Raw genomic sequence first — 24,497 nt, forward strand, 5'->3', positions numbered from 1 at the left:
ATAGAATCTCAATTTAACCACCACCTCAAGGTTATTACAATACTTTTTTAGAGGCTGGGGTGAGCAAACTTTTAGTCTAAAAACTGCATAGAATTGTCAGTGGTGCCATCTTTTATGTGTCAGAAGTGTTTATTAAGGTCAGACTGCGCTGAGGGCTGATTGCTGTTGTTTTCCAGCTGGAAAAAGTTAACTCGTAGTATTTTGATCCCTGTGGGACAATTTGTCCTCTACATTTGACCCGTGCTAACTTAGGAGCAGAGATCAGCCATTCTCCAGTGCCAGGGGAAAGTCCAATTCAACGTCGAAGCCAATAGCAATGTCAGGAGTATTTTTAATACCAAACATGCATGACTTCTGGTGTGGGAGGAATCCAGGGTAGCCAGAGGAAACCCACACAGACACAGACAGGAGCGGGGCTGAAATGTTAAACCTCTGAACAGCTAACCACTGCACCAACATGCTGCCAAGTTAATAGATTTATTCTCAGCGTCTCTGAGTTTGACAATTTACACACCACAAAGATGACAAGAATGATGCAACAAGATGTCACACCGTTATGACACCGATAACAGCAGAAGCACTAAGATCTAAACATCACATTTCTTTGATACCACAAAAGAAGAAAATACTGCATCATAGATTTGCTGTTGCTGTAGGTGTCACCATGATTCATAAGGTTATAGAGCGGCTAGCATCCACACCAAGAAATACTTGGACAGAGTCTGTAATGTCTCCTGTTTAAAGTTGTTACTGATAACATTCTGCCGTCGGATGTTGACCCACTTGACAACGCTGCTGCTGATGGAAGCACAGGCCACCTCCAGTGGTTCCAGCTTTCTTTCTCTGACTGCTTATTTTACTGTATGGTTGAGTGGGCTGTATTTCCCATCACAACATCAATATTATTTCATAAGAGGTGGCACCAAGCCACAGGTCAAAGGGTTTTTAACACCATGGACGGTGATGCTTGCTCATGTATTTCTGAAAGGCTCCCGATGGGTATTAGATTTGGGTATGAAGCTGTGTGGAGGACAGAGTGAAACCAGCCAGAAGGTGACGCAGTGCCCGGTGGAATTAGACAGGCTCGGCTCAGTCATGTGCACGTTTGAGGGAATAAAGTTAACGCCAGTAACTGATGCTAATGTAGCTTCTAAGGGATTGAAGCTGCTATTTATCAAAATTCTAAAACCTACACGGTCCTACTCTTGCTGTAAATGTGTGGACTGCGTGTCTGAAGATGAGCTGAGGGCTTCCCACTTGATTGCAGTGCAGTGAAGGTGTTTTTACAGCAGACATTTTCGGTATCTTCACTATCAGAGGAGCTGCATCTTAAACATTCAGTCATGGCTGTTGACATTTGTGCTAACAAGTGAGTGAATACATGAATATATGAGTAGGTGACAGCTATTTCGGTTGATTATCTGTATCTGTTGGCTGCACTTTGCCTGGCAGAATGGTTTGTCAACCAGTTTTGAGCTGGAATTTAGTTCAAGATGTACCGGACAGTTATTGATTTGGTACTTTCAGCTCCAGGCCACTGGTGGAGTTTTGCACGATTGACATCTTCTTCAACTATTCCAGTCTGCACATATTCACCTAGAGGCCTTGAGATGTGACTTTGTAATGAAACTTAAGCTTGGAGAGCACTATTTGTCAACAGAGTAAACTTGAACATCAATATCGCATTGGGTTTTTCACCTTGTTATCAAAGCAGTATTGAAATTCCGGTTATTGCGTAACAAGGACTGTGTGTTTACTGCAGACTGCAGCTCTTGGTCTTCTGAAACAGAATGCAGATGATCATGTGACACCAAAACTAATGTGAGGAGCAGTGGGTGAAACGATGGGTTGGCTGTCCTTTATCTGCATGCTTTGCAGACTGCCAACATTTCACCAGGTTTCAAATCACGTTGTAATGATTACTCTGGTCGGCCATCTGTAATGGAAGCTGGTGTAATAACAACACATTTGTGTGTAGTTATGAGCTAATGGCCCATTCGTGTTAGGATTAGTCTAAAGATTGATTATATTAGCTGTGATCAGGAGGAAACAGTTTTATTGCTCACATGACAAACTGATATCTAATTTTAGATTACAGTCACATTTCCACTCTGCTGCATTGTTGGAACCCTAATTCACATACTAGTCATGCAGCTTTGACTCTTTTGCAGCACCGTGGCAGACAGCGCCTGAAGAAAGGTCTGGCAAATAACATGGTTTGGGGAAACAGTATCTACTTAGGTGATTATATTTGCATTCCTCTCGGCCAGTCTCAGTAATCCTCAGGGACTCGGTATTGAGCATTGTTTTGTCTGCAAAGGAGTGTGTGTTTGTGTGTGTGAGAGAGAGAGAGAGTGAGAGTGTCCACCAGCTCTCACTCCGCTCCACAGACAAAGCTGACAGGACAGATAGCCATTTACCTACAGAGTGCTGTGTCAGCACATTCGGCCTCTCTTATTTCAGTGCGGCAGGCTGCCAGCTATCCCGTGAAAAGGAGAAGGGGGAGAATTGAAAGGTGTTCTTGTTTTGGTGTGTCACTGCCTCCTCTCGCTGTACGAGTTCTACTATGTTGGGCTGACTTACAGTCTGCTTGTGTTTGCCGGTGTCCCGCCGGCTGCTGCTGCTGCTGCTGCTGCTGCTGCTGCAGCGTTACAGGGGCTCATAGAGCTGAGCATGAATACAAGGTCATGGACTGAGCCAGCATACAAGTGTGCTCCACTGCGTCATACATGTCTTAAATATTGTATGTGCAATCATGTATACTTTAATACACCACTTTACACTTAGATATGCAATATTAATGGTACTCGTCACGCTAACTCCAAATTAGCTAGGCTTGCGGATCTACGTTTTTTAGCTCAGTTTTCTAAGCTACGGATGGAGCCTTGGGTCCAGGGGGGTTGATGTGGTTATTGATGAACCAGCTCTGACTGGTTAAATGCAGATGTCCAGCTTCCTGCAATTTAATCATGCCCATGACCGCTGAGGACACCCCCTAGCCAAGGCCCGTCTCTCCCCCATGAGTGAAGTGAAATTGTGAGGTGGCAGCATCTAATTAGGCACAGTCTCTAAATGTTGAACCTTCCTCTCATGTAACACAGGCCTGTTTTTTCCTATGCGACACGAAAAAATGTGCAGATTAGTGTCCTGTCGGCCATGGATGTCACCCTGTGTCTGAACATGGGCAGATGTTGGCACCCACGGCAGTAAGCCTTCAGGTCCAGAGCCATATGTCTCTGCTGAAAGACATCCAGCAAGTGCTAAAGTCAATAAGTTAACTAATATTGTTTTCTTCGCCATCTCTCAGTTCAGTCATTTCCGGCTTGGCCAAAGGCTGGCAGCAGTTTCTTTAGAAGCAAACTAATTGCTTTATTAAATATTAATAACCCATTTACTGATGCTTCAAGTATCATATAAGACATTATTGAGAAGTTTTAGTTTTAGGCAGGACACTTTGCTCAGCAGTCACATCACCAACGTTCAAATGCATGTCCATACGCACAGCCGTCAGCGAACGCATCACCATTCGTAGAGCCACAACTCTCAGCACTGATTCAGACAGTCTTCAGTTCAGCAGTACATTCAGTCTGACAGTCCACCGCTGAGGGCTACGGATCGGTCGGTAACGATGGCTGTTAATTCTCGTCAGCTCATGTTTTAAAACGGGTCGACAGAGGTTCATTCGTGCGTGTACTGACCTCTTCTGTTCAGGTAGACCCACCCCTCCAATGGGCCGTCTGACTCGTGAGCTTCTGGAAAGGCGCTGCAGGACAAGCCATTTATTAACATTTACAGCAAGGTGTTGTTGTAATTAATGGCCTATTAATGATCAATGAAGCATTAGTAAATTCCCTATAAAGTGGGACTCATGAGAGTGTCCCATATTGGAATTCTACCTTCTATGTTGGTTAGAAATCCAGCAAAATCAGTACATACATGCATTTGACCTCCATACAACACATGCCTCTCTTTTCAACATCAATTTCAGACAAGCAGCCACACAAATAATCAGAAAAAACACTGGAAATTCAAGCTGACATAGTCTGAAGGCGATCCCAGAGGTTTGCTAAAAGCAAAGTGAAAAGAGGCCCACAGGAGCCATAATCCTTCCTCCAGCATTAGTTTCATTTTTGTCCCTCTAGCGTTGTTTAGAGGTGTCACAGGGCGCCTGTTCACGTCTTAAGGAGGACACAGAAGTTGCCTTCAAGCACAGGAATACATTATTCAAGAGGGTGCACACGGGAATACGGAGGGAATCATAACCAGCAGAGAAGCTGCTGATCTGAATATTCTCTAATAGCTCCTAATAAACAGAAGCCAACATCAGTATGAATGTAGAACATCACGGCGCACATAAAGGACCTGAACATCGACAAGTCGCATCTCATGGTAAGTAGCTGCTTATGCCACGGAGTGTTCTCCTAGATAATTTAAAGGGTTTGGTGATCGAGAGGAATTATGAGTTGTGTGCTTGCAGCACTCAGACACCCCCCCCCCTCCCCCTCAATTATTCATCCACTTGGGTTCCAGGTCAGCCCTTGTTTAGCACAGATTGATAGATTTTACAACTGACAGGATTTTACTAAAGGTTCCAATTATTCTCTGGGCTGAGGACAAGCATATTAAGCAGGAGATTATGTGTAATGCTTTCTGCTATCGATCCTCAGGGGTCTCTGAGGTGACAAACAGTGCAGGGGAAGAACAGGGCGAGCACACTGTGCGCACACACACCTGAAGGCACCGTTTGTGGTGAATTAAAGACATAGCACCCACCCAACACCCACCTTCAGGACAGCCTAATTGGACAGAGTGTGATTTTTGGCTAACCTGGATCTTACAGCGCTGCAGCAGAGCTGTGTGTCTGTCAGCTCTTTCAGAGTTCTACAGGAGCTGAAGCTACATGTTAAAAAGCTTCTTCAGACTTTTCACTGACTCTAATGAATAGCAAGTTCACCATTTCTGTGTGGGATGTGTGTGATATCATGTTGTTTGGCTTGAGCAGTCTTTTACTCATTGGGTCTGGATTGACTGTAGCTTCAGGTCGCTTACAGTACGGTGAACATTTTGATGCTGATGCTTGATGATGAAGTTTGGTTGATAGGCACTCTGTGTGCTGGTGTTATTTACTGGATAAAGATGTATTTGTAGAGAACGAAATACCTCGTGTATCATTTTGATGGCACGGTGGAGCCTGTTTACAGCGTTTTATTTCTTTTATCCTGATGGTGTTTACTGCAGAGCATCTTCTATAAACTCAGCTTGTCTTCACTATTGACTTTCATATTGAACTTGTCACTCAATGCAAAGGAAGACAGAGGTGCTTGGCAAGAAGTGTAAACCTCCACACACCCCTCCCAAACACACACACACACACACACACACTTATGCAGTAAGTGGACAGCAGAGTTTAGAGGAGCATTTGTCCCTTCATATATAAACGCAATGCAGTAGCTGATGTGTGAGTGTGTGTTCGCCTGTGTGTGGTGTGTGTAACCGGCAGCAACAAGGTCATGTCAGTCAAAGTGTGTCCCTCAATGATGATGATGATGATGATGATGATGATGTGTGTATTGTGTGTATGTATGTGTTTCCCAAGTGAACAAAGTCAGAGTTAAGGTGTTTCAGCTTCAGTTCCTGGTTGCGTGGTGTGTTTATTTTAGTGTGCATGCGTGTGTGTGTGTGTGTGTGTGTGTGTGTGTGTGTGTGTGCCTGACTACCCTGTGTAATTTCCCATGAGGAACATGTTCATGGACTCTGCTGGGTGTCCCAGTGTGAACTCCAGTCACATTCTGGAGTAACTTCACGTTGCGTAACAGTGCCAGCCCATGGACTGTTCCCCCCCCGGGGTTACTCTTGGAATGTTGTTTTTCTCCTCCTGATACCGTAAAGTGTGACACGGTAGAGCGCTGCTTCATATGTATCAGAAGACGTGGCCATGGCAGAGTGAAATATGGTCTGAAAAGGACAAGATTAAGTGGAGAAAGGCTGTCTGGCACTTGTTCAGAAGTACGTGCTGTGCCTGTCTCTGCGGTGAATGCAGAAAGTCTTAAGGCGGCTCTGAAATCCTTTAATAAAGGGATTGGGATCTGGGACTTGGGGTTTGGGAGAATTCTGCCTGTTCCGTCTTAACTTGTCAGGCTGTTGCGTTTGCTGTGTGAAAGTCTAACACAGCAGATCATAGGAGTCGATAAAAGCAGAGTTACTTGTCTTAGTAAATGTCCAACAGCTTGCCCCAGGATGCCTCTCTCAGTAATGGCCGTTTTTTTATTTTATTTGTGGACTCAAAGATGCCTCTGGCTTCAAGCAGAACAAAACAAGGTTCAGCTGCCAGTCAAAGTGTTGCGTTTCATTGATTCTGCAATTGAATTTGGGCACGGTGTTGCGGTTCATTTACGTGGGTTAATTTGGTGCACAAACCTTTTAAACATCTCTCAGTTAGTCTGTTTGATGGCCTGAAACTAGGAAGCACGTTATCCACCAGAACAATATCAAATCAGAATGTCTTTAGGGACAGATTCAAAACCCACCAAACATATAGAAACAGTTTGTTGGCTCACAACATGTTGCCAACCGGCTCATTTGTCCCCCGAGTATTTTACAATACTTTGATTTCTTTTCAAACTGCCTCACAATTAATAGCTTTCATCTTCAAAGTGTCTGTGAGATACTGATCACATTCCATCATATCAGAGTAACTGGACTTTCATTCAAAGTCATTCAGTCAAAACTCACCTGTGCTGTTCGACAGGAGAGGGATCCTGTCGGCCCGGTGTGGGAGATAGTGGAGGTCCAAGCTGCTCTGAGGTCAGTGTGCTCGTAAAATATGAAGCTGAGATGTGAAAAACTTAAAACTAGAGCCTGTGTTTAACACGAGGGAGTGAAAACCCTTCTTCACTGTCATAACAGCAGCGCTGTTGTGCTGTCCCTCCCCCCTGGTGCCCTGCATGGGCCACACATCTTTTGTACTGTACCCATTTTACACAGTCCCGATGAATGTCACTTTAATGTGCAAGCTGAAAACTGTGAGGGGTTGATTCCCCCAAATATTTGTGTTAAAGCAGGCTGTCTTAATAAATGGGGTCTTTGTGTGATCTGGCCAAAGTTGTGTGACTGCTATAATACAGAACGACTTGGAATTATTAGCTTTTGGATACTTGCTGTCTGTCTTCTTGATGTAAATATGTTTCCTGTAGACATTCAGACTTCATTAGAGTTGTTATTCAGGCTCTCAGAACAAAGTGAGACTTCAGCTTTCTAATCTCGATTAGAATACATCAACTGAGTGCAGAAATAGCAGCTTTACTTAGAATTTGAGAGGCCAAAAGCGAACACAGCCCCGGCCCCTCTCGCTCTGTTATAACCAGGCTGCGAATTTCCTGGAGAGAATAAATGGGTTTTAGAGTCAATCTCATCTTCAATTTGGTTTTTCAGTGGTGAAGAAAAACAAGATGCGAGGAAGCATCTCAATGAGGTGTGGAACAGTCTCCTGGCCCCCCTTCTATACAATACCCATTGTTTAGCACCTCAGAGGCCGTGTTGAGAAAATCCCAAACTGCAGAGCTCAGTCAGCCGTGAAACACAACACAACAGAACCACAGCTGCTCGGCACAAAATTAATGGGATGGCAATTTTGTTAATCAGTTAATTGTTTAAGTCTTTCATCAAGCGAAAATACCAAATATTTGCATCTGGACTGTTTCTCAAATGTGAGGATTTTCAGCCTTTCTCGTCTTCTGTCATTCTGTTTGACATTCAAGTCAATTTGTCCAAACCTAAATAGATTATGAATCGACTTTGGAAATAATACTTGCACCCTTAAAGCAGGATTAGCGGCTAATAGCCACATAATTGAAGAAACCCTTTTGCTTCCTTTGAAGAAATGTGTTCTGATTCTGTCCCTGCAATGTCTTCTACATTAGCTCACATTGATTAGGAAATGTGAAAATACGCCCCTCTGAGTGATCATGTATTCTGCGTCTAACTGTCCGTGGCTCCTGTCCTCTGACCTCGGTGTGTTTCTCTGTGACCTTGTGGTATAGATGCTCAGCCCCCGCTGGCAGATTGCGCCACAGATGTTGATCGCTCACCCACTCTCTGTGCTGCTTTTTAAGGACAAGCAGCAAAAGGACACATGGAGGAGGAAAGATCGATGGCAGCAGAGCGTGCTGTGGCAAAACTGATACCACAGGGAGCGAACCTTTGTCACACAGTCACACAGCCAGGTCTGTTTGGCACATTGTTTGTGTGTTTAGTTGGACTTGGTTGATTTGGCAGCACCTGTAGTTACTGTGGTAACAGTGAGGGCAGTTTCAGACTACAGCAAACACTCGGAGCAGCTACCGTTTGCATCAGCAGTGACTTAATGCACCTCTGATGTGGACGGCAAACAGTGAGACTGGTATCAGTGAGATAAATTACAAACAGTAATGCTGGATCACATGCTGAATCCTTTTCCTCTCAATCCCTTGTGCTTAGGTATTCAATCTGAATCCAGCGTGGGAAGGCAGACTCTGTCACTATGAATAAAAAGTACCATAGCGAGATATTTACTGAATATTAGGGAGCCCATCTTGTGCACAAGCAAGATCCCAGAATGGGACTTTTTTTTATCTTGTGCACTCAATTTCGTCGTCTTGTGGGAACAAGCATGCACAGTAAAAACATGATAGGCAGCTTGGAAGACCACGGGCATAAGCTGTTCAAGAGGATGTTTATTCATCAAGCATATCTGAAACGTGGCAGTGTTCATCGCTTTATTTCGACAGTCAATTAGTCAGTTATGCTTTTAGTGGGCGAGCTGGTTGAATACGATCCATATAACAAGAATAACATGATCGATATCTTGTCCACACGAGATTATAACTGGTTTACACGAGACAAAAAAGTCACCTTTTCCGACTGTAGGGGCACTATAGAACGTAAATACGGTGAACGGGTGTTAAATTCAAATGTTGAAGATGATAACTTTGAATGAATAATAGACTGATACAGTCAGTCAGCTGATGGAGAGAGCCCAGAGCAGAGCAGGTGGGGGTGGAGATGTTGTTGCCTCGCTAGAGGTAAATGCAAACTGTAAATGTCTTATCTTTAGAGCACAGTCACAGCCTGTAGTGATTTCACAGATCAGCGCACATCACGCTCAACTTTAATTTTAATGAACACAAAACAAACACAGCTCCCTGTCGCCTGTTTCTATGAAATATTCAGGTATTATGTTGTCATTTATTGTTATTGCTTATTTCCTGTTTAGCCTCCCTTCATTTTTGGTTAACTGATGTTAACAGTGCAGCTCCCTAGATTATATACATCACACGTGTGGCTGCGAAGATCTCAAAACCCTCATCACATTTGGCCCATCTGTTTGTAGTCCAACTGGTATTTTCTCTTCCCACATATTAGAATCACCACAACGAGCAGTGATACATCTCCAGATTCATTTATTCATGTTTTGATTGAAAAATGTAAGGAGTGAATAGAAGGAGCCCCTTGGAGCCACATTAACTCTCTGCTGCTCTTTGCTGTTTGCAGAGTAAATACATGAACACCAGGCAGCTTCGCTCCTGGTTTCATTACATAATGGAAAACGTAGAAAACTGTTTTGAGTTTGCATCCGTCAGTTTGTGTGTGAGAGTGAAAATGACATCCGACGGCCAGTTGACAGCAGAGCACCACCACCCGCTGGACGCATACTGCCTCCATATAAATGCAAAGCACACTGAAGCTAATATTAGGATCTGACGCTCTGATGATTTTTTAAAGCTGGTCTCAACCTCTGCACATGATAATTACATGTCACTGTGACGGCCTCCACTGTTATTACAGAGCGCTGCTGCTGGGTTGCACCTGCTGAGGCCTGTGCAGCTTTATCTGCGTGCTGTAATGGAGCTGTTAGCTGATAACACGCTAACTGCTTATTATTCTGGGCCTATCAGATCACAAAGGGCACGGGGGGGGGAGAAACAGAAAGAGAGAGAGGAAGAAGGAGAAGAGTAAAATGTAACTGCCTCAAACACGCCTCGTTTAGACCTCGTGTCCTCGTCTGCAGTCAAGATCACCAACCACCATCTGTTCGACGTGTAAAGCCCTTTTGCTCGTTTGAGCTGCCTGGCACACGCGCTGTGTGGCGAAGGGTCTCCGGCCCGGTTATGAAGAAACCCTCCCTGATCACAGACGCATTAATTAGTCCAATGGACAGGATCCTTCCTTTCACAGCTCAGCCCTCCTGCTGAGTTCTGCAGCCCTCCACATAGAATACCATATGGTGTGGCCTCGTGCCACCCCCTCCCATGGGCACCGGGGAGCGAGCTTCAAATGGGCCATGACAGGGACAGTGGGTGATGCTGCAGGCTCCGTTGCCTTAGTGTTTTGTGTGAAATAATCTCTTGGTTGTGGATCAGTCCCGTAATTAGTTACAGAGACGCCGCACACGTCGTCTCCTCTCCCCTCTCTCCTGTGTGTCCTCTCCTCACTCCACCGTGGCACTGCGGTATTTTGCATGCATGTGGAAGAGCCTTAGATAGCCATGCCACGGCTTCATTCTCTGCACCCTGGCATGGAGAATGTGAATCGGCCTATGGCCAAAAATTTTTGGAGTGTGCGCCGCTCTCCTCGGATGATGGAAAAGCTCAGGCCTGGGGTGTGTGTGTGTGTGTGTGTGTGTGTGTGTGGAGAAAAGGTTGGGAGGAACGTAGGCAAGCAAACAAACACTTGCACACTGAGTCATGCACTCCAGCCGCTGCCTCTTTGTGTGGTGGCGGTCTGCACCTGCAGCATGCCAGCCATGCTGATGCACAGGCCCACAGCCGCTCTGCCTCCTCTCAGTTTAAGCAGTCCATTAGCCGGCAGCGGCAGAGTGCTGCTCTAGCTAGCTGAGCAGCAGCAGGATGTGTTCAGCTGGCAGAGTGTGCCGCCGCTGGGAGCTAGCAGGAGGCCCATTTGTGCCAAAATAGCTTGCGTCCAGTAGCCCTCCAGCGGTGTTTCTGAATTGTTCCCATTGGAGCCCACTCCAGTGTCGTTCTAATGAGTTTTTCATAAAAGTCTGCTGCCATTTGCGGAAATGCGTTATGTTCAGATGATGAAAATAGCAGTTTTTGTTTCTTGCACTATGAATCACCAGCTCTGACAATTCTTCTACCCCAGAGAGGTGGCCATAAAAGCAGTTCAACTTCTCTGTGAAAAATCACATTTTCTCATAAATGTAATTTTCTGTAGTTTTAAAAAAAAAATCCAAGAAATGATGCACTGATCCCAAAGGGAATCCCCCAACAGCTCCTGTGTATTCCCAGCTGATCTATCTGGATCCTTGTGAGATAAATAAAGCCGAAGAGTGTGACTCAATGCAACCTGCTAAGCGATGAGTCTTGAGGGCTCCATGACACCCACCATTTTCCTGCTGATTTATGGCGTTCCCTACAACTTCTAAGGGTGAAAGAAAATTGGAAAAACCACCTTCGAGGTGACTGCTGTGTATATAAATGACAGCTCGGTGTTAGGAGGCAGTTAGTTGTGTCCTTCCTGCTGTAGATATCCAAGGCTTGTGGCTGTGTTGCTCTCTCTGGATTTATTCTCACAGAGGACAGCTCTTTCTGATGAACTCTGTTACAAGGGCATGCGCCTGCAAAACGCAGTTGAGCGTGACCATTAGCATAATATTATGCATATTCAGGTTGACACGAGGCTTCGTTGTCACTTCCTCGTGCGGGACAGGCACAGCGCCGAAATCTTCTCTAAATAAAAGCAATATTACCAAGTTGAGTAGAAGAAAGATACAGCAGATTGACCTTGAACGCATCAAAAATGCATGAAGTAAACAAAAGATGAAAGTATGATTTTTTTTTTCTCCCCTAGAAAACACACTGCGCTGAAACACACGCCTTGTCATTGGAAATTCACCAAAATGAGGCTCTTGTTTAAAGCTGAGTACATTTTAAAGAAACCCTGTGTGCAGATCAGTTTTCCACTAAAAAGGAAAACTAATCTGAGCCTTGCGCCAGCCAGGCTAACACTGTGGGAAACAAAGCAGGCACTGTGTCAGTGCTTACAACAGGGTCATGAGGCAGGACTTGCAACTTCCCAGTTGGAGGGGATGGATAGCAGACTCAGGTATTTATCTCAGTGTTACTGTGGACGGGAGAGGCCCAAACAGATTTTCATGTGCATATGAGATATCCAGGAACATGGCAGCGATATGGAAGAGTGCCTGTGCTGTGAATTATCTGGTGTTGATTACTGCGAAAGAGCCCACGCTTGATTGAATACTTGGCACCACCACTGAAGAACAGAGGTGTTCTGGAAAAGTTGATAAGTGAGTGTGTTCTCGTCAACGACAACAAACAAGATTTCCATATGGACAAAGGGTCAAACAATTATTTGTAACGTTAAAGGAGTCTCCTGTAGCTCTTTGTTTTGGTTCACCCTCACAGCTCTCACCAGTGTCGTTTCCAGTGAACAACTTTAAAGCTCTGATAAACCCACTGCACGCTTGCAGCCCAGCCCCGAGTCAGACAGTTGGGGACTCGCTGGTGAACGTAGCGCAGCATTTAGCACCTAGATAGCCAGGCATTTCCCCCCAGAGCTGCTGCAGACCAAATTAGAGCAACAAGCAGAGTGAATATTGGACCTACACTTGTTGGATGGTCAGAAACACAACTGTAAATGAACACTAATGTTGCTACATGTGATAGAGTGCCCGTGCCTAAAGCTCGCCAACGCTGCAGGTCACAACATCTGACGGGTCACCCTATAGGGTGTAACACCGGGTCCCATAGTTAACCATTACCGTTCTCTTCTTTTACTGTCTGTCTCTCTCTGTTTGGGGAAGTAAAGAAAATCATAAAGTGCTTTTTTTTTTTATTGTTGGACGAGCAAAGTATGTTGGAGCACCTTTTAGGTATGATGCCACTAGTTTTTCATTGAATTCATTTTCAGCACTTTGACAGTGAAGTGACATATGTCTGGTGGTCCACCGGAAAGGGGGGGGGGGGTGGCTTTGCCTCCCTGTGGTGGCCTGTGCTGTCAACAAATAGTCCTGCAATCATTGCCTGCTTTCAGGTCGTTTGCAAGGCATTTGATTTATTTCTGCATTAAATAAACACGATGACAAAGTGCAGAACAGCACTGTGAGAAGAGTGAGAAGAAAAGCGGGAGGCTTTCATCACAAGCTTTCAACACATATGAAAACCAAAAACAAGTGTTATAATGAAAGAGAAATTCATACTTGAGAACAAAAAGAAAAAGAAATTAATATAGACCTAATGCACAGAGTGAAATCAAAGGGAAAGTGAGAGTGTGTTGTGTGTATGTGTGTGTTTGTCTATGTCTTCAAAGGGAAAGGGAAAATGAGGGTGAGGCAAAACTTCAAGTAGTTTGGGTCATCAGACGAGTTGAAATTGTCTTGAAATTGTTGAGAGGTGAAGATGTATTGACAGCTTGATCTGAACGTCACCAGGTTAACAGATATGTGGTAAATTAACAGTGTCAGCATCTTAACAGTGCTTACCTTTTCTTCTAGTCAGATTACCTTTAACCCTGCTACACTAAGCTGTAAAAACGCTTGCGAGTTCAGTTTTGTCAAACGACTGAGCGCAACATTACAGAAACCGCACTGACCTGTTTGTTGTTCTTTGTCATCAGCACATTGCCAAAGCCAAAAAGCAACTGTAATTGTGGTTCTTAGCTACAGGAAATAATTTCCCTGCTCGTGGATTATAGTGCTGGAGAATCTGGTTTCGGGTCGGCAACCGTTGTGACAGTCTCTCATTAAGTGGAGCACAGCACAAAGCTTCATGCCGAGACAATTACACAGCGGCCTTTGAGAACGTGACAGGAGCTGATAAAACAAGAGGCACATAACCTCCCTTCTCAAAGTGTTAGACCCAAGATCAGTTTAAATGCAGTATGCATCTGATGGGATGAAAGTGGAGCAAGCTGTGTATTTCTCATCATTAGTATGAGGTATCCTCTATTTTTTTTCCATTTGGTGAAGAGACTTTGAGTCCTCGCCATGAAGTAATGATTATTCAGACATAAAGTGGGCGGTGAGAAGAAACATAAATTGCTGGAAGACTTGTTTTGGGAGAGACTTAAAAAACTGTAGCCTGAGTGCTCGCACGAGACAAACGGTAACGCGTAAAAGGTAACGCCTTTAAGTAGCATGGCTCTGTGTGTGTGTGTGTGTGTGTCATATTTATGGCCGCATGCACTAAGCACAGCTCTGACAGTGGGCTTACAAACCAACAAGCTTTGTCTGGCCACTCTGTGTCTCCCTGCCCTGAGGTTCGTGATGTCTGTACAACCACCCAGGTGCTCCCACAGCCCTGTCCTCATTTCAGCTTTTGCTAATTTATCACAGTATCAGCTGAGAGGGGGGGGTGAGGAAAGAAAACGGTGCGTTTACAGTCCCCGTGGTGCACGGCGTCTGGCAGCTTCAGGGACAGACACGTCAGCTGTGAGACGTCCCTCCTGGTGCACGCACCAGTGGTCTCCATCACGCCGTGAGAAAGGTCAGCTTCTATTAGATGCACTGTGACAGGATGATGTCTCTGCAGCAGCTCATACCGAGCCTGCCGCTGGCTCTTTGTAACTCTTCTCTCTGTCTGCAGCTGCGCGTGTTGATATCCATTGAGCGAGAGCGAGTGCCTTTAACGTACAGAAACCTCGTGCTGCTCCACATTCAGATGTGTCGTCTGCCGAGAGGAAGGCGAGCACGTGTTATTACCGTGGCTGCGTTAAGAAACACGTGGTCTTCTTTTCTTCCGGGGATGATTCCAGACAGCTGCAGGAATGTGGAGCTTGAAGGGTCATGCAGTTGTTGTGGCTGTACTTCACTTAAGTCTTTCCACTCTGGCTTCATCTGTCACCAACCACTGGCAGATGCTCACCAGGAAACTTAGCAGAGTAATGAGGGGGGCACTCCAGCCAGGAGAGGCATTGTCTTCTTAGGAACAGAATACCAGCAGAGTGGAAAACACTGCGCATCTCTTAAGGCATGGTGCTTTGTGAAAGAGTGCTGTGGGCGATGCCTGGGTGACTTCCATCAGATTCACTGCGGGTGTCAGCGTGTATGACAGGATGTATGTGTGATGCCGGCGAGTGAAAGCAGTGTCCTTGGGCCCCGCGTCCTTCTCCTCGAGCAACCGCGTGAACTGTCAGTGACATATTGCAGGGTGCCGTGGATCAGTGGGGCCGAGACATGCCTCACACAAGAGCCGCTGCTTTCTAGGAGGACGAGCTGATGACGACATGAGGCGCTCACATGTTAGTGCGCAGTGCAGCAGGTAGGCACTGAACTTATATGGGTATTCAAGAATCCCCATGACCTTCCTTCAGCTCCATCATCAGGTCAAAGTGTTAACTGTCCAATACTGTGCTTTATGACCAGATATCTGCTAAACTCAATGACATTCCCACCAGCTCTGCTTTTAGTGGCAATTTTAGTGCTAATTAGCGAAATGTCACCATATAAAAAAGATGGTGAACATGGTTGACATTGGTCCTGCTGAACATCAACATGGCATTGTCATTGTGAGCACGTTAGCATTTGGCACAAAGCAACGTTGCGCAAAAGCACTGCCTCCTTCCAAGTAGTCTTTCTCTAAATACTCAGATTAACAGGTATCTCTTCCCTCTCTGGTGCTATGGAGAAGAAGGTAAAAGAAGCAGATGCACATATAGCAAATTCATAATGTGTTGTTTTTGGAAAAGGAAGGACAAAGTGCTGAGGCTGCTGATGTCTTCTTGTGTTTTTCTGTGCACTCCACCTGACCCTGCTAACATAATCTGACCCTAAAGCTGGACGGTCAACACCTGAAACAGCGGACATAGTAAAAGCGCTCATGCAGTGAAGTGCGTGTAAATTTAACACAATGAATTGATGACATGAATGATGGCTGTAGCCGCAGACCTGCATGTTCGCTCACATGATATTGAACCCATGTGCAAACACAGTAGAACAGGGGTGCATCGTCGCTACCGCGTTCAGTCTCTTCTGTTTGGCCGGTGAAGCGCTCTCTGTGATTACTCGACTGCCTTGTGCACTCAGTGCATGCTAATGGATAAATGTGATTAAGACCCCAGAGCTGAGTCATGGACTGCACAATGGAATTAGAGTTGTGTATCGGCCAAATGGGGATCAGATGAAGAGCAGGTTGTGTTTGCTGGTAGATGGCAGAAGGAGGTTAGCAGCAGCGGCCTGCATCTCTGCTGCTAACCCCCGCAATCTGCCGCTGTGCAGCTCCTTCACCGCTAACCAGAGGGGAGGCTGTTTGACATTTCCTTCGAGTCGCGATGCCTCATCAGCGTATTTCCTTCCTCTTGTCATTTCTTATCTTTTCCTTGATCCCCCCCGTCTCTCTGGCCACCTCATCTTTTGGCCTCTCATCTTCTCTCCTCTTTTGGTTTGTCTCTCTGTTTCTCTGTCGCTCCTCTGAGGAGAGAGAGACGACCGGGCTTGAAAAAAAAACCAAAAAAAAAAAAAAAAGCAAGACTCTATGCTGTTACCATGGCAACTGCATCTAGGAGCCGAGCCAGTACTCTTCCACAGACATGCGTGCTGCCTCTCTCGGTCTCCCTCCACTCGCCTGCCTTAGATTAAAGCTTACCTCTGATGAGAATGAGAGAAAGAGGCACGAGAGACAAGGGAAAAGGCTCCGCTCGTTAGGGAAGAGTGGTGTTTCACAACCCTCCAAGGAAACAATGTGCTTTTGATGAATCATTATTACTGATGGCAGATATCAAAGACAGACATTGGCATTGAGTTGCACAACAAAGGAAACACAGCGTGTATTCCTGCATTGTAAGGTGCTTTCTTCTCCCTTGCAGAGACAGTGGTCGCTGGGATGACAGAGGCGATTGTGGGTAATGGCCTGTTACAGGAAATGAATGCATTGGCTGCAGGGCTCTACTGCCTCACTCTGTAACATCAGTCTGTTTTCATTTGGCAATTAATCTGATTTCATGAGAAGATGTCTCAATGAGGGAGCCCATTTACCTCAAACTAAGTTTGGATTATGTGATTTGTATCCTCAGTTATGTGTGCATGTGTGCTCGATTTCTCTGTCTCATTATTGGCTGATGTAGATTTTACAAATCTTTTATGACCACTTCAAAGCTACAGAAGCTATCGACTTGGGTATGTTTAGAAAATGTGCCACGGCTGGCTGTGTGCTCATTAATGTGTTCAGAACAGAAGTGAAAAATGTCCACAGTGTGGAGCAGAGATGGCTAGACTGGAGCTGCTTCCAGATAATTTGTTGCCGTGAACACAGCTGAGACAGGTGTATTCAGGCAGACGGCTGTAGATGAACGCCTTGTGTCATGTAGCCCAGATGGATGTTAAGTGAGGGGGGACGTCGGCTTCTGTTTGACTTGGACAGAATGAGAGAGTGTGCACCTGTAAAGCACACAGGGGAGATGCTCGTTATTTTCAGCTTGACTGAATTGGACCGGGAGGCGAACGCGATAACAGAAATAACAGAAAGACGTGGCGGCGCTGCGTGTTTGCTTCCTTTGCCACCGTAACACGATACGCACGATACGAGTTTTTCCTCTCCAATCAGGGAGTTTGCTTGGCAGTCATATCCATGATGGGTGGAGGGAAAATTGATTTAGCAACTTAGAAATCATTGCCCAGCTAGACCAGACAGCCAGGGCGAAATGAGGCCCTGAGTGGACGCACCACTCCACGCTTCACTTTTGTCCCCAAGGAGGGGAATTCATTTCTGTCAAATCACTGTGATTGTAAGTAATGGGATGGTTGTGATAGCACAGCAGAGGAGGAGGAGGAGGAGGAGAGGGATGTGAGGGGGGAGGGTTTCACACTCCTTTAACCATGTGCAATATGTCAAGGCTCTCCCTAGCGAGGAGTCAGAGGGGGCCGCCTCTTCTCTGAACCAGTGTGAACCGGTTGTGTTTCTGCCTCCGTCACCAGCCTCGATCACCCACAACCCCCCGGGTGCTTTATGTTGATGTGCTTTGCCGCTCATGGGCCAGGGAGACCTCCAGGGTCACATAGAGACTGGATTATATACAAGGTCCTAGAGAGCATTGTCTGGGGAACTCCATAACACACAGGCATTATTCCTATATGCCGTGTGAGGATATGTTCACACATTATGGGCCTCATCCTCCTTTTAAAAAAGGTCACGGAGGAACATGTTCCAGGGTCATGAGCATCATTTTCAGCTGGTGGGGAATCAGCCAAGTGCATATAACAGAAAGGTACCTAGTATTTTGTGGGTGCTTTCCTTTTCTGTCTCACTTGAATAGGTGGCTCAAAATGGACAATGTTATCTGCACAATGGATTTTAACAGCAGGGAATTTCCACCTCTGTGTATCATTCACTGTGAATGTCAAGCTTTTGTATCTTCAGAATCACAGAACAAAGGCTCCATTTTAATTAACCACTTTCCGCTGACAGTCAGCCATCACACAGGGAAGAACCTGTTGTGAGGGATCGGCAGAGAAGCCGCTTTGTCCTTGAAAGACGAAAATGTAATGCACACAATGAGAATTTTTATATTTTTGCGTCATGCACATAAAAGTAGTGTACCCCGGCCATGTGGGCTTATAAGACATCAAATATACATTAGCAGTGTTGAGACGCAGCCGGTTAGGAGAGGATGTAAATTATTACACAAAACTCTCTCACCAATAAAACAGTTCTACTGCGTTGGCTTTCCTGAACTTTACAAACAAAACAGAAAGTTCCCCCCTCCCAAAACATTACCCAAGTAAAAAAAAACATGCATATATTTGTGTCCTAAAATGTCAAGCTATTTCTTTAACTCTGATTTGTTCCTGTGAGAAAAATATATTTCTCTCAGAAGTCCCGCAGTGTCTTTGTGAAAAGTCCCCACGCGTCCCCTCAGATGCCGTGCGTGCTAACAGCACACATCTCTGTGAACCTGCAACTGAAGGCAACGCACCGAATTCCAGAGAAATGTAGAAACGGACACAGTTAAGTGGAAGTCCACGAGGTAGGCTGTGGGGAAGAGGCTGCAGAGACAAGAAAATAACAGCCCAGCTCTACTCTGTAACATCATGCTGTCTGCATCTTTATGCTATTTAGTATTAGTGCCTGAATATGTTTGACGAGAGCAACATGCTACTACGACTGATTCCATGGTCCACTGTGCCACGAAGCAACACAGAGCAGGACAAGGACTCCAACCCAGTCGTGGATGAGTGGTTGTTTTTGGTTCAACACCTGTGTGACTGAAACCACGATTTCTGCTCACGGCCTGATTCTCTAACTCATTTTTTTTTTTGTAATTATCATCTTACTGCTGGAGCTTGTCTTGCTTAAATAGATGATCATTATCTTGCTCAGTGAGTGATTTTATAATAAAAAAAAGAAATGTCCTTGATGCCAAGGTGATGTCAGAGGAAATGTGTTTTGAGGAAAGTGAAGATTTCAGATTTTGTAATGAAGGGGCGATGCTGCCGTCACTGTTTTGGGTTAGATTATGTTCATGTTGAGTTTTTTTTATCTCTGCTCTTTTCTTTTTCTTTTTCCTTTGCATTTACGCTTTTGACGTGGCATTTAGATGAGAAGCCTCTAGTCAGCTGAGACTATATTTTAAAGTTTTTGCTCTTGTTCTTGTCTCTTCTCAGGTTGGTGTTACTTCGCTGAAGCGACGGAGGGAGGCCCCCGAGGCGCAGGTGAAGAGTCAGGAGCTCTCCCGGACAGCAGGTGGCAGCAGCAGACATGCAGGACTCAGCGTCGGACAGCAAGATGGCCAAACAGGTCAGCAGGGCCCCGACTGCACATATGGACTACTGCTGAAATACAGGAAATAGTAGCTTTCAGTATCCCAAAGATGTACTTGTGTTGGTATTAGTAAACTGGGAGCTGTAAAACAACCGTTTAAGAGCGAAACTATACATCAATCAATCAATCAATCAATCAATCAATCAATCAATCTTTATTTATATAGCGCCAATTCACAACAGCGTTATCTCCAGACTCTTTCCATGAAGAGCAGGTCTAGACCAAACTCTTTAATTAGAGAGAGACCCAACGATTCAGGAATTCAACATTAAGGATTCAAGAATCCCCACATGAGCAGCATCATATATTAGGAAACAGTGGAGGAAGAACTCCCCTTTAACAGGAAGAAACCTCGAACAGACCCAGGCTCAATGTGGGCGGCTTCTGTAGGGGTCCATGTTGGGTGGAGGTTGGAGAGAGAGAGAGAGAGAGAGAGAGAGAGAGAGAGAGAGAGAGAGAGAGAGAGAGAGAGACAGAGAGAGAGAGAGAGAGAGAGAGAGAGAGAGAGAGAGACAACACAAACAGCAACCAACGTACTAACAGTGACTATAGCACTAACAATAAGAGTCTGACTAACAGATTAGCAGGATGATATTATTGAAAAACATGACGAGTGGCCAACGATCCGCAGCAGTGATTGTCCTGTCTGTTTGAATGCATACATGGGGGAATGTGGGTGTTTCGAATGTATGCAGTTTAATATTCATTCAGTCAGTCGTGACTAGCATAACATTTTGAGGTGCATTACTTTTATGAAATGTGATTTTAAATTTAAACACAGCGTTTTCTCAACTCTCAGGTTGGATATTCGACTATTCCATGTTGACTCTTTTATTCTTCAGCCTAAATGATACAAGCTAACGTTAGCGTTGTCAACTGAAACAGTTGTCACCCCTAGCAGGGGTGTAAAAAAGTGTGTGTGTGTGTGTGTGTGTGTGTGTGTGTGCTGCAAACCATTTTAATTAACGAATAATTGTAGCATTTAAAACTAAGCTAAGTTGAATGTGTAAAGAGCTTATGCAACCGGCTCCAAAGTGTTTTCGTGAGCTGAGAGCATCATTACATGGCAGGAAAATAAAGTTCATTTGTTCACGTTGCCTCCTTTACAACAGGCCTGCGGCTCGTGCAGATAATGAAGATGACGCTGATTATGGAGACGTTTTATCTAGATTCATTCACTTACACTAGTTCTTGATATTGCAGTAGTTTTCCTGGTCTTCAAGTCTTTGTTCCAAAGAGTCTGAAGAGTCTGTGACATACAGCGACAGCATCTCAAAGGACTGCTGCCATTACTTATTTCTGATTTCAGTTTTGTCTTGTAATTCAGTGATTAGTTTAATAGTCTAATATGTGGGAGTCAATGCAGCGTGCAGTATGTTTGTCACTATTTGAACTGACTGTCACAGATCGCACACGGTGCTGAAAAACCAATATCTATTAAAGCCACAATGCTGACTCTACAGCACTGACTCACCCTCAGGCCATCACAGTCAAAGACGTTCATCTGAAAACACTGTCCTCATACACATACAGTACACTTTTAACTGCTTTTCATATCCACTCAGGTATCAGGGATCAGACAAAAGACATGGAAAACTGTGCCATTTGACTGCTTTTTATTTTTCATTTTAATCTGCTAAGGAACACAACTCCAGGTACTTGGATGAACATAGAGAGACAGATGACATGTCTGAGAGGACATCCCCAAACAAAAACCTCAAATCTCCCCAGAAGGGCTCCAAACGACTGAAAACGGCCCCCTTCAAAGTGACCCTGCTGGACACCTCCGAGTTTGAAGGAGAAATTGAGGTATGCACAATGGAGACCAATTTGTGGTTAACATGTTTTTGAGAATTAGCCTTAACATGCTTTGAACAAACCGTTGAAAAGCAATGTCCTTTATTTCCTTTGTTGTTATTTTACTGTGTAGGCAGTTGTGTGTGTTGTAGAGGATAAAACGGGCAAAGAGAATACGAGAGAGGGTGCCACGCTGAGAGCTCACCGGGGGGGTGAAGCCAAAGCAATGTTACACGTTTCGTTAATACACACAGTGGCACAAAAACTAGTGCAGTCTGAAAGGCTGTCATTACTTCAGCGGTGTAATAAGCACATCTCCCACTTGGAAACTGGGAGAGGAGCTGAAGGCATGCGTAGAGGGAAGAGAGAGATGTAAATCTATTGCCTTAGACAAATGCACGGAAAGAAGACAGAGATTTTGGAGCCTTTGTGACTTTTATGATGCAGCGGCGTACACCTCTGGCAGGGTGGGTCTCTTCCCCCCCCCCTTAAATACATTTTTGCAGTATTGTGGTGGAAGGAAATCATATCCAAGTACTTGACTGTGGAGATGACTTTGCAGTAATATTCGGAGCTATTTCTTGTCTGGGCTCAACCCTCACTTCCACTCACTGAGAATCTATCTTGACACCCAAACTGAAGGCATGGTGCGTCTGTCTGGGCCGGTTGGTGACAGACAGCCTGTGTCACAGCTCAGCAGCCTGCCTCTGCATTTCTTCAGCAAGACTGGAGACGCCCTGACATGGGCATCAGTATTGGGTACAACCAGTGGAAACGTGTGTGTAGCACTGAGCATCACAAAGGGTCCGTGCTGACAGTTCTCCAACCTCAGCGACACTTTGGCCTTTCAAAATGACCAAATGAGCGTGTTTGTCAGGACCTCGCAAAGCAGTTACAAGGGACCGTTTTATTATCTGCTTCCTCTATGGTTAATGTTTGGTTACATTTTGTGTGCCTCTCAAATGCGGCTGGGTGTATTAAAAGAATGGTTGTATTCTGTACGGCGACCTTGTGAGCCCTAAAAATAAAATGTATTATTATTATTATTATTATTATTATTATTAAATCAGGTTTATATTCCCAAGACTGAAAAATGTTATTGTGGTATGACTACTAATTTTGCTTTGGCACTAATAAAAAGACAATCTCCATAAGATTCTGAGGGTCACAGGATGTTGTTTGGGCCCAATGAGAAGCCTTCAGCACAGGCTGCTAACAGGGTGTTAGGAAATCTATAGTTATTACATGGTTGCAAGCCAGGTGCAGCCAAGGAGAAAATAGAGGAGCAATGTTATTATGAGCCCGCCCTTAGGATACGTATTCACGAGTGCATGAAACTTTATGTGCGTGTGTGTGTGTTTGTTGTGGTGTTGGGCGGAGGGCACTTCTTATGTGCGAGTGTGTGTGAGGTAAGAATATCAGGAATGCTACGCCTGCACCAACCTCTCTCTCAGCACTGTAGAAACATTCAGAGAACCTCTGGGCCCTCAGCAACACAACAATAGTTCACATTACGGTTATGAAAGCTTTTGTGTCTTAAGTGCTCTTCCTGAATATTCGCCCGTCCTTGCGCAACTGCCACTCCTTGCCAGAGAGGGATGCACAAAGCAGCCCCTTGTCATCCTGTGTGTGTGTTTTTCTTTTAAATGTTACTTTGGTGAGAGCCTCAGAGCTCCGGGTCGTCGACAGGCTTGCTCTCACTTCCTGTCTTTGATTGCAGGGGTGGAACATCATGCCTGCCATATCTGACCCTCCCTCATGCTTCCAGGAGCTGAGAGAGGCCAGGCGATGCTTTGGGGCTCCTTCATGGGTTAATTAAGGACTTCTCTCACCCAGTCTCCCCCCTGCTGAATGAGGGGTAGTCTGCCTGCGTATGGCCGATGTGTAGGAAAGGGCTGTGTTTCATGCTGGTTAGTTGTCTCGGTATCTATTCAGGTGCCAACACTGAGATCATTACTGTACAGTTGAATACTTAATTGGTCCAGAGCAGTGTGCAAATAGGCCGGATTACGTCAGTCATGGATTATTAAGACTCCACGTGCTGATTTGTTTATTTCATTCTGCTGGCTGCAGCTGATGTAACACAGCGCACTCTTGCTTTGGACTGACGGCGTTTCCGTCAGGGACCTACAGTACTGACTGTCGTGAACATGATGAGAGTGTAAAAGATAATCCCAAGTGCTGCTCCACCATCCTTTCAACCATAATGAGGCAAAGGCAAAACACTTTTTCAAGTCTCTGCCTTGAGATATTAAGAACCAAGACAGCAGAGGGATAATACTGCATGTGTTTCCCTGGCAACGGCTGGCTCCATCTCCCTGTCACCTCGCAGAGTGGGCCTCAGGGGAGGAGGCACCGTGTGTGTGAGCGTGTGACTACACTGCTGTGCATGTGTGGCTCAGTGATAGGTCTGAACATTAGACAATACACTCCCTCGGCCTATATTTAACACCGACATACTATACGAGCCCCCTGATGATGTAGCATCAATTTTTCATTTGCCGTATCAAATTTAAGAAAAAACATTTTTTTTTTGATATGAGGATTATATCACATGAAATGAGCAAATTTGGCTGCCCGTGATTCCTTAAAATAAGTCCCGATGTCCAGTAGGTTTATGCTGTTTGTCGATCAGATTGATTGTTTGTTCTCCTCCAATATGAAGGAAGTAAGTTCTGCTCTCCACTGCACATTTACAGGAGATGTTTCTGGTGGCGTCTGCAGGCGGTGATGAAGATCACTGTTAATCAGCACAAGTGACTCTGCTTGTTCTTCTCATTTACATATTTTTCTGGTTGCCAGATGTCAGAGGTAGTGTAAAGTCTGACCACAGCTGGCAAATACTTCCTCAACCAGCAGCTACTGCAACGCTGTGACACAGCAGATGAAATCAACATTTCATGATCACTATGTCGTCTGACAAAATCAACA

At 45.1% G+C, this 24,497-nt stretch overlaps 1 protein-coding gene across 1 annotated transcript in view; it reads left to right on the plus strand.

The window, feature by feature from the left end:
* The window catches only part of LOC139218608 (band 4.1-like protein 1), a 59,001-nt gene that overhangs the window by 12,580 nt on the left and 21,924 nt on the right, over positions 1-24,497 (plus strand). The window contains exons 2-3 of the mRNA XM_070850248.1: positions 19,613-19,745; positions 21,411-21,578. Coding sequence (XP_070706349.1) covers positions 19,707-19,745; positions 21,411-21,578 — 207 coding nt within the window. The 5' untranslated portion in view covers positions 19,613-19,706. The remainder of the gene's footprint in view (positions 1-19,612; positions 19,746-21,410; positions 21,579-24,497) is intronic.

This window comes from Pempheris klunzingeri, chromosome 2 (genome assembly GCF_042242105.1).
Source record: "Pempheris klunzingeri isolate RE-2024b chromosome 2, fPemKlu1.hap1, whole genome shotgun sequence".
Taxonomy (NCBI): Eukaryota; Metazoa; Chordata; class Actinopteri; order Acropomatiformes; family Pempheridae; genus Pempheris; species Pempheris klunzingeri.